This window comes from Diplotaxodon limnothrissa, linkage group LG18 (genome assembly GCF_057381915.1).
Source record: "Diplotaxodon limnothrissa isolate DT_005_m linkage group LG18, D_limnothrissa_male_GT1.1, whole genome shotgun sequence".
Taxonomy (NCBI): Eukaryota; Metazoa; Chordata; class Actinopteri; order Cichliformes; family Cichlidae; genus Diplotaxodon; species Diplotaxodon limnothrissa.
In genome coordinates this window covers 42249661-42264324 of record NC_140613.1, presented here as the reverse complement: position 1 = coordinate 42264324, position 14664 = coordinate 42249661, and the positions used below count along the sequence as shown (strand labels likewise).

General features: G+C 41.7%; 1 protein-coding gene across 1 annotated transcript; it reads right to left on the bottom strand.

The window, feature by feature from the left end:
• Positions 1-457: 457 nt before the first annotated feature.
• On the bottom strand, positions 458-7398 carry blvra (biliverdin reductase A). Its single transcript, XM_085378539.1, has 6 exons — positions 7280-7398; positions 5968-6087; positions 4649-4746; positions 3255-3362; positions 1286-1454; positions 458-866 (listed from the first exon to the last, which is right to left on the bottom strand). Exons 1-6 carry the CDS (start codon positions 7396-7398, stop codon positions 611-613), a joined length of 870 nt encoding a protein of 289 aa, XP_085234665.1. The 3' UTR covers positions 458-610.
• Positions 7399-14664: the final 7266 nt, after the last annotated feature.

The following is a 14664-nucleotide window of genomic DNA, read 5'->3' as shown; positions in this document are numbered from 1 at the left end:
TCACTGAAAACGGAGATTTTTAAAAACTCCGGCCAGGGTGGATAGTTTTGAAAACTCCGTTTTTGCATTTACGTGTGGACGAAAAAAACAGAGAAAACGCAGAAAACGCAGCGTCAAAGGTGTGCGCCATTTTTGACGTCACACTGTGCGCCACGTAATTGTTTCGGTGAAATGAATTTCTACAATACTGTTACTGTTACTTGTACTCTCTGCAGTGTTTAAATGCTTACATACACACAAACAGTTACTGTCCCTCCACACATACGACTCGGTTCTGCTTCTATGCCCCAGCCTTGTTTACTATTTCCCACCGAGGCTTCTAGACTTCTGATTGGCCAACATTTCTACAGGTTAGGAATATATCGCCACCTGTTGCTTTGGCATGTTCATAGCAGCGTTTTCCTTCATTTCTGCGTTTATTTCTGCGTTTATTTTCGAAAACAGAAAATCTCCGTTTTCAAAAATACCCGTGTACGTGTGGACGTAGCCTATAAATATATGTGACTTTCAAATCACTGCATTTTATTTACATTCCACACAGCATCCCAAATGTTTTTTGAAACAGGGGTATAAATGTAACTATCATCCAATGAGATCAAGGAGTTTCCCTTTAACCTTGGCAAAGCTCTTGTATTTTGCCTGCCAGTTCCAGGCAGTGTAGGACCCTGACTCTCTCTCTCTGGAGCTCTTCAGGACTCACTTGGCCTGCCAGCTTAGCAGAGAAATGGATCAGGTCTTGCATAAAAAGGCCCACGGTCCCTCTTGGTGCCGGAGGAATCTGAGTCAGAGGCCCTGAATCAAACTGAAAGTTGATGTTTTTTGCTCGGGGGAGGCCTGGTTGCCGTTCCTCAATCCATGTCAGAGATCTGGATGGACATAAGATGAAATGATTACACGTCATTTACGCCTCTCATCTGTCCTTTCGTCATGACAACCAAACGACTGGGACATATTCTCACTCAGTGGCTACTCCAATGGCTTTCTGACTTTAAAAATACTTTTATTTATTCCAGTTAGGTGAAATGAAGTTATGACGCATGTACTGCACAACTGACAACAGAAAAGAGTGATGTTTCAAACAGACTTTTGGCTATGATTTTTGAAATATTATCCACATGTACATTCCTGTTGTTTGGGGTTTAGTTAGTCTGTTTGGTCCAACCCTGCTCTGATGTTGGCCCTAGCCCCCAGTCTTGTGTGCTGACATGTGGGATAAGATGTCCTATTTTCACTTAGGGTATAGTCCTCCTCTTGTTCTTCATTCAGATGGATCTATCCTCCGTACCTGTTGTCAGATGTTAGCAGCTTTGCAGTCATCTTGCTGTAGCTGTTAGCAGGGTCCTCCTCCAGTGTTGCTGCAGATACTGAGAGCTCACCAAACAACTCAACCAACCAAGTAAGGCGGGCGATGCCGCTGAATGATGGGAAACCAAATCCAGGCTTTAAAGCTCCACCTTGAAGAAATTACAGCACGTACATTACTAAGAGTTTCCTGAAGTTTGAATTAGAGTTGATGAGAACTGTTGTGTGTTTAAAGCATCGTACAGATGACTGAATTATTAGACCTCACATCAAATTTTTGTCAAAAATTCCCCTAATACTGTTTCTAAGATTGCAAAGGATAGCATTTCTAAAGATACGAGTTTTCTTTAGAAAGCATAAATTTCTATATTTCTGTTTGTATAGAATAACAATTGTTTCTGAAAAATACCAAGCTCAACGTTACTACCTCTGAACTTAGTCTTACTGAGTAACAGCACACACCACTCCTATGCTTTAACTCGCCGAAGAAGAATGTGCTGGGATTGCTCAGGAGACGTGTGCTGTCGCAAACAAACGTCTGCAGGCTGCTATACACAAACAGGATACACAATTCACTATTTAAATCACAGGCGGTAACTACACCAACAATTTTCTTTAAACACTACAGGTGCTGCACAGAATATTATACATAGATACACATACAAGCATATTTAGAGTTTTCATATTCATCTGGTTTTCACTGGTCATTGTGCTTCTGCCTCGCGTGCAGGGACTGTAAACGAGGGCCTAGTTCATCCTTTGCAGATCCTCAGAATATTCCCTTCCCTGGGTAACGTTCTGCTGGTGGAAACGTGATCAGATTTTAAACCCAAGGTAGGGCTGGGCGATATGACCCAAAATTCATATCTTGATATTTTTTAGCTGGATGGCGATATAAGATATATATCTCGATATATTTTTTTAAAGCCATAAAGTAAGAACAAGAAGAGAGTTCTTAGTCAAAGCTGTGTCCCAGATGTCACACAGGCACTTTTATTAACATAGAGCAGATGTACATAAAATTTACTCAAAAATAAATTATGAGCATTTATTAAATAATAATGCTCCATAAATAAAAGAAAACAAGGTTGTTTTTGTGCTAAACAAAAAGCTCACAATTGTGCAGTCAAAATGTAAACTAAAAGACGCTGAGCACAATAACAAAGACAGATTTCACAGCTGCTCTGTTCCCAACTTCTACTCTGTGACTGACAGCCTGGAGTTTGAAATCCGCTTCATAACCACGTCTCTTAACAGGTGCCATTTATGGTCCTTATACACAGTAGGGTACTATTACGTTGAAGCACAGTACGTATCACTCCGCGAGGCTCAGCCGTAATCCTCCGACAATCCATCAAGCGGTGCAGCTCCGTAGTTTACCAAAGTCGTACTAAAACATTTGTGACAGATTGCTGAGCGCCGTGTTCCACATAAAATCGGTTCGTGGCCATCAAGCACAACCAGAATTCATACATAAGGCGCGCTGTCAACTTTTGAGAAAATGAAAGGATTTTAGTCCGTGCAGCACCTCTGGGCTGCATGGCGTTAGCGTGGTTAGCGTGGTTAGCTCGTTAGCGTGGTTAGCTAGCTAACACATTGACGCCGTCCAGCCCCACGCACGGTATGCGCAGTAACTCGTTAAAGGAGATTTGCCGTGTCCATCTTGTTGCTTCCTGCAGGTGAAGCGATGGGGGAGGAGGGGGAGTTGTGTTCAGTGAAGGAGAGACGAGGCCGAGTAACGTTGCGTAAAGACGAAAGTGGACGAAAGAGAGGCAAACTTGCGGCTCCGCAAGTTTAATTATAACGTAACATAGACTATATCGATATAAAGGATATTGTCAGATCTTATATCTCGTATAAAAATATATCGATATTTTTTAAAAACTCGATATATCGCCCAGCTCTAACCCAAGGGTTATTTAAAAAGACACTCTTTAGCTTCTGTCTCTTACCAGTAAAATGAAGAGTACCTTCTTGCAAGGTTTTCCCCTCTACCTCTCTCTTCAGCTGTTTGTATTCCTCTGTCAGCAGCTCAATGTGTTCTTCATGCAGAATCACTCCTGACAAACAGACACAGTTGCTGAGAATCAGAGGATTCAAACTTTTACAAACAAAAAAAGAAGGCATGCTACACAAAATGCAAACAGGCGATGCAATCATGTGTGCCCGTATTTTATTCTCAGCAGAATACAGAAAACATCAAATGTTTAAACAGAGGAAATTTACCATTTATGAAAAATGTTGTGAAAATATTAGCTCAACTTGGATTTGAAGACAACGTGTCTCAAAAAGATGCCAGCCACTGCGTAGCATCTCATTTCCTCGTGTGCCAAATGTTGTTCTCTTACTCAGGTATGCAAAGACCCTCCCTGAGTATAACCTGGAAGAAACATGTTGCCCTAAAGCCTCTGAAGTCTGTTCCTGTCTGATGCACCTCCATGATGATCCCTCTCGTCTTTATATTTTGGGGAAGGAATTTCAAATTTTGATTCAGCTTCAGAGGTTTGGCCCACAGCAGATTTCTGATGGCTTCTTCTTTGCAGCTTTAACCTGCTAACTGTGTTAAAAGACAATTATTTCTGGATGCGTTCCTAAATCCATGCTGTCATTTCCATGACAGAATCATGTCTGTTTTTAATGCAGCTCCCCCTGAGGGGCATTCAGCCTTTCTGTGCCCATGCACACAGACATTCCTCCAGATTCTTGGAATCTAATATATCATTAATATCATTTGCTGTAGTTGGAGACATCTAGTCTGTGTGGTCCATAACAGAAGAACATTATTCTAACATTGTTCCACAACTTTTGTAGACTCGGTTTTTTGCAGATTAGTGACTCTCTGCCCATAATATTACTCTGGCTCTCTAACATGCTCTTTCTACAGCCAATCATATTACTGACCTGTTGCCAATGAACCTAATTTGTCGCAAAATGTTCCTTCAGCTGTTTCTTTTAGTATAACAAATATTTTTTAGCCTTTGTTTCCCCATCTTGACACAAGTGAAGCGTTGCTGCAATCAAATCCAAAATGAGCTACTATTTTTCTTAAATAAAACAAAAAGTCATTTCCCACAGTATCATCAAACTGTGTTTCTGCAAAACAACCGATCCAAATGCTATTATGAATTAGTGATCACTTGCAGAACCATCAGGGGTAAATGTTCATGCTGTTCTCACAGCAGTAGTGATGACAACACTGTACTTAATAAAAGGAACTTCCATTACTCTGAGATGTTACAGCTGAATTGCTTCACTTTTTAATTATCTGTTTGACAGCATTTCTCCGAACTCAGCGTTTGACGTGCAAAGGGAAAGTGTATGGTAGCACACAATCATAAATGATCACCTTTTTCTTCAGCTAAGTCCCAAAGCTCCACCGCAGCCTTGTAGCTCATGGTCATAGGATACTCAACACAGACATGCTTCTGTGCCTGCAGAAACATCCTAATGAGACACGAGTTCTTGGTCAAAATGAAGGCAACAAGAATAAGTAGTAGGTCACGTAAACATTCAGAATTTTGTTACAAATGTTTTCTACGATGGGAGAAAAAGACTCCTGTCAGATAATAGAGCACTATTGGGGACAAAATTAGATATGTAATTACATTTTACATGAGCGCTTAGGCATATTTGAACGTTTGTTTAGACCCCCCCGCACAAACACATCCTCCAACCGCACACGCCCATATTTTGCTCCACTGCGGTTTATTTCACACCTCAAACATTTAGTAAACAATTAAGCAAATGCAAGTAAACAGCAATAAATTACAGGTAGTAAGAAAATAAACTACTAACTCTTTTACACTGCGTTAACACCCACACAGGTTTTTTTAAAAACGCAGCTGTTTCTGTGTGTTTGGACCTTTCGTCCACGTAAACGTGTTTCAAATCACAGAAAACTGAGATTTTTTAAAACTTATTTTTTGCCTTTACGTGTGGAGTTTGTAACACAACATCAAAGGTATGCGCCTTTTATCACGTCACGCTGTGGCCACATTATTGTTTACATGAGATGAATAGCAGAATGGCAGATAGAGACGAAATACTGTTAATCTGACTGTCTGCAGGTTTTACACACTTACATACACACACACAGTTACTGTCCCTCTATTTACAAAGGCAGAGGCGTCACGGTGTCATTATTTTACTGTAGTTGTTTTTTCCTGTGTAATAATATTCAACATTGCAATCAATACATTTTTCAATTCCTCTGCGAAATAGGTTCAAAAACATAAACAGCTGTAGGATCCTGTCTGTCTGTGATTTGAACCGGGGGAACAAATCGTGGCAGGATCAGCCTGATGTTATTTGTATCCCGCTGTAACTTTACTGTATAAAGAGCAAACATCTCCAAAATGTCAGGAGTAGTTAGTCATTACAACAAGTGTTTGTGAACTAAAAATCACGAATGTGGGATCCTGTTTGGCTGTGATTTGGAGAGCCCAGCGCTGCTCCCGATGAAGGGAAAAACAATGTGTTACTAAGTCTAGATGCAGTCTGGCTACTGATTCAGTGAAAAAAAATTGCGCGGTTTCCACTCCAGGAAAAATGACTCAGCATATTTCCTTAAATCTGATGTTTAACCTCTTTCACGTTTGTAATCTAAGTATTCCCAACCCCCTGTACATTTTTTCTACAACATTTTGTAGTTGCACAGACATTTACCTGACATTGTCCTCGTGTGACATGTTCTCAGTACAGATGAACGCCACATGAACGTCGTCTCTACCCAAAGCCTCCTCCAGTGAGATCCGACTCACTCCCTGCTGAGGCTCCAGGCTTCTCCTTTGGTAAACCAAAGCAAAAGAAGCAAAAGGAAGAATACAGTAGTCACAGTTAAGACAACATCCGATGAGACTGAAGATTCACAAACAACAAAAATGAAAATATACACCGATTGTCAACATAACAGCTTTACATTACAACGCTATGAACTTTAATTCACTAACAGTCTTACAAACTGTTCGTAAACACAGTCTGCAACCCTGGGTGCTTGACTTTACACACCTGAATTCATGGAGTTGGACGGGACAGTGAACACTGTAGTGTACTGTGACTTTTTATGGGTACATGGCAAGTCATGGCCTCCAGTTTGGAAGGAGCATGAATTAGTGTGTGAGGTTGAGAGATACCAGCTGGAAACAGCTGACTTCACCTCGTCACAGCTTGGGGGTTCTGAAACCAGACCCTGGAATGGGGCTGGAACCTGTTCCAATCCTGGGAAACAGTTCGGCAACTGAAGAGGTGGAAGAAGTGTTCTACTGTATCTGTGACTGCTCCGATGGAGAATCTGTGGTTTGATGGCCTCAGGGTGGCCTCTGCTTTCTGCAGATGATTTGTTTCTTTTGGCTTGATCAGATGATAACATTCAGCTAGAGTGGTTAACAGCCCAGCTGGAAGCAACTCAAATGAAAACCAGCACCTCCAAGTCTGAGGCGATGGTCCTCTGTAAAAAAAAAAAAAGTGGCAGAGTGCCCGTTGATTGGAGGGGAGTAGCTACTCCAAGGGAAGGAATTTCTCAGGGTCTCACAAGTGAGAAGACTGACATCGATTGGTGCAGAGCTGAGTCTGAAAACAAATCTGCTGGTTTACCAATCGACCTACATTCTATCCACGTGCTTTGGTTAAGGGCTCACTGTAGTTTTACTATTCCTCTGCATGATGACTAGGATGCCTCCTGTTTTGAAGAGGTCTTAATGGAAGAACCCAGGACAGATTAATTAGAGAGATTAGATATCTCAGCTGCCCTTGGGAACTACTCAGTGCACCCCTGGAGGACCTGGGTAGGAATAAGGACAACTTGTCTCTGCTTACACTGCTGCCCTTGCAATGTTGTGACATCCATCAGTTAGCTTTATTTTCATTCACCTCTGGACTCATCATGAGCTAACGATTTATGACAATAATTTTGCTTGACAAAGACCACATACACTATATCTCATATCATTAATGAGCTGCATCAGCATGTGTGTGTTACCTGGATATAAATCCTTTGACAGCGAGTTTCTCTGCAGGACTGCCACGTAGTGGCACCAGCATGTCTCTGATCCTAACACAACCAGCTGTGCCAATGCCAATCACCACTGCTCCAAGCATGCTGCGTGAGAAAAGGTTAGGTTGTGTGCAGGATGTAACAAATATAATGTAAACAATATATGAACAACTATAATGAACAGTTTCATGTTTCATTCTCATCCAAAACACACAATCTCCAAATCTCCTCCTTTTTAAACAGACTTGCTTTGTATCAGTGCTTGTTTCTTAGCCAGCCCCTAATTTTTAAACCTTGGACTCTGTGGAGGTCTGATGGGATCTTCCAGGAATGGTGATGCCATTTTCTGGAAAACTGATTGGTGAATGGGTGATGATGTCATACTTCTTGATCTCTAATCTGGAACTTAACCTGTTTGAGAGTAGGTTAGGCTCTAAGCATAAAGACTGCAGTACACCTGTCAGAGCTCTAGACTAACTTGTTGTCACGGTTGCACTGTTGTATGGCGTTATTTTTGTGCCACTATTCTGAGCGCACGTAAAAAAAATTTGCAGGTGCAAGTGTTGCATTTTGAGGAGAAAATTATTTTGAGCGAAGAAAAGCTGAATTTGAGTGAACAAAATTCATTCCTGCGTGCAAAAACTGTATTTCAGTGTTTGCTATTATCCACACACACAACAGCAGCCCCTCTCGCTCAGTTTTTGCACTTGCGCTCGCTCGCAATGTGTCGCTCGCGCTCTCAACATTTCTGCCCGTGCGCGCTCAACTCTTTCTGTACACCGTTATATTTGTGAGACAAAACCAGCCAATCACAGACTTGGATGCAAAAAAAATCTGATTGGCTGTTTTTGTCTCCAATCAGCTCGAAAGGACGAAATGAAATATCCCAGAATCCATTTTGTCCAAAACTCAAACGAGGCAGTGGCGGAGGAACACAGAGTGGCAGAGTTTGAAATATTACTCTTTCTGGGTCACACAATAAACCTTTGAAGATGATTCATGTGAGAATGGTGCTGCGTAAACTTCAAATACCTGCTCGATTCATCAAGACATCACATATATCCATAAGTGTTTATTTCCAAACTTAACAATGTGGTGTATGCTGTACAGTGCAGCGAGGAATGCTCAGACCTCTACATTGGAGAGACCAAACAGCCACTTCACAAGCGCATGGCACAACACAGAAGAGCCACCTCCACAGGACAAGACTCAGCAGTCCATCTGCATCTAAAGGTCAAAGGTCACTCTTTCGAGGATGCCAATGTTCACATTTTGGACAGAGAGGACAGATGGTTTGAAAGAGGAGTGAAAGAAGCATCTATGTCCACTGTGAGCGACCATCTTTGAACAGAGGCGGGGGTTTACGACACCAACTCTCTGCCATCTATAATCCAGTTTTGAGATCCCTTCCCAGACGCCTTAACGCCCACTCACATCCTGGGCCATCTGACCTCAGGAATTCGCATGATAAGGTGGGGCCAGGTTTCACAATGAACACACCCGAAACTCTGGCTGATTGGGACCCACGCCCAGTTTCCCACCTTGGCTCAGGCGATTAGAGGATCATCAGGGGTCCTTTTGTCCCTCTGTGGGGGGAAACTCCCACTAGGTTTATATCTGGGACTCTCCACCATTTGATCTTAGAACTGAAGAAGCTTCTCGGATGAGAGGTGAAACGTCTTCAAGCAACTTAAAGAAGTCCAGACGCTTTTCTTTGCAAGCTCCTTTGACTACGATGACCTGGATGACTGAGAACCTTCACAGACAATGTTAATAGTACATTTCCTTTTTTTAGGAAATGACCTGTATGTATCTGTGTGTAATCAATAAAAGGATCCAGTGCTGCATTATCTTTAGTTACATTGATAATATTTATTTATGGTGAAACAGTGGTGGAATATCGCTGTTGCTTTCGTATAAATGACGCGGACATACCTGCGTGGCCGCGATCTAATCCTGTTTACATAAAGTAAACCTGCTCCCGAGCAGGTTTACGCTTACGGCTCTGTTGCTACGACAGCAAGTCCCGGATGAGCTTCGGGGAACCGAACGATCCAGGATCACGCAAAATCGTCAACAATCAAATCCAGCTAACTTACTTAGCGAGGTACGAAGAACGGGCCCCAGGTGACTGATATATGCATTTTTTTTCCTTTTTCTTTCTGCCCGTTCTGTTGGTTTTTGTTTTTTGCCCTTCTCCCCCGTCCCTCTTCTCAGCTCTTTCTCTTTCCCTCTTTCTTTCTCCCCTTCTTTCCTCCAGTCAAGTCTGTCCCGTATTCAGCAAGTGAAAATAAAATAAACAATAAAAGGTGAATCAAATGGACCATTACGGCAAGACTGGGATGGTCAATTTGGTAAAGTAAATCCGTTGGGCATCTTTCTTTGCCTTTAGACAATGATTCTGATGGCAAAAGAGCCAAACGGGACAGGCAAAAAAAAAAAGAGGAAGTGATAGCAGAGCTGTATGTTTGAATTAGCTTCAAAAATCTCTCAGTCAGAACATGGTATGTCATGTTTAGGTGTAAACTAGCGAGCTAACTTCCTGTTAACTTCTAACTCCGTGAAATTTAATAAATTCTGTTTTCATGGATGCCTGGATGTTAAACTTAATTGTTACACCTGGTAAAGCAGCAACGCTGATGATGAAAGAATTTAGACCGTTTTTAACTCTTAGTATTCGTTTGACTTTGGGACCTGAAACGGACGGAGTTTTGGACCCAGATTACTCCGCGGAGCTCCTTACTACGGCAGCCGTAATGCTCTGACAATCCATCAAGCAGTGCTGCTTACCAAAGTTGTACTAAAACATTTTTTAACAGATTTCTGCAGCCAAAATCGGTTCGAGGTCAGTAAGCACAACCAGAATTCATACATAAATCACACTCTCGATTTTTGAGAAAATTAAAGGATTTTAAGTGTGCCTTATAGTGTGGGAAATACGTTATACAGAAGAATATATCGTGATATATATCGTTACTGTCGCAGCTGGGAAGGCGAGCCGTGTGGTGTGGAGGAAGGAGGACCCAAGATGCAAGCAGTGGATGAAAACGCTAGTGAAGTTTATTTACAAGGTGTAGTGGCAAACAAGCAGTGGGGGCATGACAAATAACTGAAAACATCTAAACTGGGAGAACTAAAATAACAGACCTGGGAGCATACGACAAGAGGATGAGAGGCAGACGACGAGCAGGCCACGGAGGAACACAGACGAACCAGCAACAGGCAGGAGAACACACAGGGCTTAAATACACACACCAGTAATCAGGGGATGAGAGACAGGAGGGCAACACAGCTGGGAGGAATCGGAGCTGACGGGACAGGGGAAATGTAAACTGAACACACTCACATCAGACAGAGACCTTCACAATAAAGCAGGAAACTCAAACACGGGGAACCAAACAAGACACAGAACTAAACAGACAGCTTCACAAACAGACGGGTTGACACCATAGACAGACAGAGACACAGACGCAGACTCAAAGGCAGACCGAATATAACACATAGAACTCAAACAATAATCATCATCATCATAAACTAGAAAATGATAATAAACTAAAAGCGCTGGGTCACCGACCCAGGACCATGACAGTTACCGCACGTGCTTCAAATTATATCGCGATATGAATTTTAGGCTATATCGCCCAGCCCTAAGCAGCAGTCACAAATGCAGTATTGCCGCTTGTGGTCTTTCCACACTCATCACAGTAAACGCAGTGCATCAGGTGGTCAGCTTTACTGTATCTTAGCCAGGGAAACTGGTCAAACCACTCTCTTTGAAATGTATACACGTCCCCCTTTTACTTTCAGTGGGCTCTGGCTCAGAGTCAATCGTGTGTGGCTCATTATGGGATGCCGTCTCCGGACCGGTGTTAGACATAACCTGAGAGGTTGATGGCTCCATGTCAGAGCTGGCTATGAATTTCAGATGGTTCAGGCCTTAACGAAAAAGTTATCAATCGTTCTTTTCATCTTTTCTCATTACCCACAGCTGCATCCACTTCTGTCAGGCCTAGGCTGCTGACTAGGGCTGGGTATCAACACTGATTTCTATTATTGATTCAATTCAGGTCTGACTCAGACAGTGTCAAAGTAACTGAGGATAAAACAGAAAAAAACATGAAGGAGATTTTTCTGGCCTGGCTTTTTATAGCAGATAACCTTAAAAATATTCTGCAGTAGAACAAAAACTGAAGAAAACCATGAATCAACAAAGGGCTGTGCGATATGACCAAAATCTCATATCCTGATATAAGACATCTATCGTCCCGATAACGATATAAATCACAAAAATTTAACATTTTCTGTAAATTCTGTGAATCTCGGGCAGCTCGACTTGCGTGAAGTGTTTTCAGCTGGGCGCTGTGTACCTGGAGTTGAGACTTTTAACCGATGCATGAAACGATACATTTTTAGACATAAGTTGTAACAGCGCCGTTTTCTTTGTGAGTATTTATTACACGGCGTGCTGCGGGGAAAAGCCTGTTCTAAAGTTTGAGTCTAAGGTTTATTTTTTAGCACCTGATGCCTCTTTTATGCTTCTCATCTGTAAACACTCTGAATACTCTTTCACGGGATTTCGTTTATTTTTAAAAGTCTCAACAGGATCTTGAGCTTTATTGTGAAAGGTCAATATATTAATAAGCGGACGGTGGAGCCACGCCATTGTTTAACCGTCGTGGTTGCTAACGACAACCGGCTTCGTAGCTTAGCAAAGTCGTACTAAAGCATTTGACAGATTTTCGAGCGCCGTGCACATAAAATCGTCTCGAGGTCAGTAAACACAACCAGAGTTCATACATAAGGCACACGGGATTATAAGGGGCTCTGTCGACTTTCAGACAAATCAAAGGATTGATTTTAAGTGCGCCGTATTTTCCAAACAACACGGTAATAACGACGGCCCGCTAGCATGCGCTACCAAAAATAGTGCTTTGTTGTGTATCTGACGGACGAAAGCTAAACCAGTTCCACACCAGTGAAGCTGCAGCATTTTTACAAACCAGTTCAGGTTCATTCGTTTCATTCAACGATCCACTTTCACTCTTCTCATTCTCCGTGGCCGCCATACTTTTTCCGCCATGTGCATATGAAAACAAAGGCACTGCGCATGCGCGTTTTACCCATATTTTATCGCCATATTTCAATTTGTTATCGTTGCCCAACATTATAGCGGTGAACGGTATGATATGGCCCAGCCCTAATAACCACCATGCCACCATGTTGCCCACATTGCAAAACCTTTATAATAAATACAAGATAATGGAAATTCAACTCAAAAAATATTTAATAAGATAGATAATAACATGTGTCTATAAAATGTTTCTCAGCTATATTATTATTTTCAGTCACATGATCACTAACTGAATATTTTTCTATGTAGGCATTGACTTTTCAGGTGTTTTTAATTTTTTGTTTGATAATTCTTCCTAATTAAAGAATTAGAACAAGAAGTCTGATGTCTTGTATTCTTTATGAAAGAATAATTTGAAATACATTACTTTTGCTTTTGAGTTTCCACACATTACTTTTTTGTACAAAGTATCAGTATCAGATCAGTATCATCGATACCAGCCTGGATTTTCAATTTTCAATTCAATTTTATTTACACAGCACCAAATCCCAACAACAGTCGCCTCAAGGCGCTTTATATTATAAGGTAGACCTTAGTGTGTGAATGGGTGCATGACTGAATGTGTAAAGTGCTTTGGGGTCCTTAGGGACTAGTAAAACGCTATACAAATACAGGCCATTTACCCTACAATAATGCATATAGAGAAAACCCAACTATCATATGACCCCTATGAGCAAGCACTTTGGTGACAGTGGGAAAGAAAAACTCCCTTTTAACAGGAAGAAACAGGCTCAGGGAGGGGCGGGGCCATCTGCGGGGCGAGGGGAGGAAGACAGGATAAAGACAGGCAGTGGAGGAGAGACAGAGATTAATAACAGGTACGATTCAATGCAGAGAGGTCTGTTAACACATAGTGAGTGAAGAATGTGACTGAAAAGGAAATACTGAATGCATCATGGGAAGCCCCCAGCAGTGAGCCTGCAGTGTGAGAGCAAAGTGCTCTAATAGGGTGATATGGTACTACAGGGTCATTAAGTTAAGATGGGGCCTGATTATTTAAGAGGAGCAGGATTTTAATAACCACCATTTTCATGAGAATCCTGCAAGCTCAGAGAGTGTGTCCAAGTGTTGAAACAGTTTGCATATGACGCAATATTGTCCAAGTGGCGAGACCTGTCATTTAGGAGAATACTGCAGCAGCTTCTTGCCCCTTAACAGCAGGTGTAAATGATGAACAACAAACGGTGAGCAAAGCAGGTAATATTGGCCCCTTTAGACGATCCCAAAAATACATGTACTCTCCACTGTGTTCCTGTTAATGACAAACTAAATGAATTTACCCCAAATTACTAAAATATTGATATTTTAAATAAGAGAATCGACTGGAACATAGATATCTGGTGTCACAGACACTTCGGTGCAGCTGTCGCATGACACAAAGATGGTGTCATGATGACGTCAGAATTGGTAAGCATAGTGGCCATGGGGATGTACTCTGGGAAGAGTGAACCACCTTTGCAGCAGAGAAAACTCAGTGTTAACCCTGAAGTTACCTGAATATGCCAAAACTCATCTTCGTGGTACAGGCCTCTAAACGATTTTGAATGTGTTTGCTTCTGAAGTGAATCTCAAGCGAGCTCAGTTCAGCATGCTTCTTTAAGAAGGCGCATAAATGACCAAGCAATGGTTAGACTACATGCCTGTGATGTAACCCTGTTAGGTAACTGGTGACAATAACTTGAGGCATCAGCATTTAAAAAACGAGCACGGTTACTATCGGTTTAACCTGTGCTCAACTTCACCAGAAAATTCAAAAAAGTTGTGCCGCAAACAGATTGTCAGCATTTAGCAGTTGTGACGTGTTGGTCTATAATCTGTAAAACATATGTCAAACATATCTCTCTTGAATGACGTCAAGCCAGAAAGATCATTTCTGTTATGAGGTAATAGCTCCAGTTCCCTTTTTATCCTTTATTTGTGAATGTAAAATGCTCATTAACATTAAAAATGTCTTTTACAGGAGAGATCAGCAGAGGGCAGCAGAGGGCAGTAACGTGATGTATATGGGTTATAAAACACAGAGCACTACAATTACGCGGAGCGATGAAGATACTTTCAAAGCAGGTCATTTCTTTATTTTTATCAAATAACCCCTTTCAATGTAGATTATTTATTAATACTAGTTTTGATGTATAAATTATTGATGTAGGGCAAACAGTTTGGGTGGGACAGGACGAGAAAGACAAATTTTTTAAATTATTCTCCACACTCTGGTTTTTTGGCAGTTGACAGTGGGGCG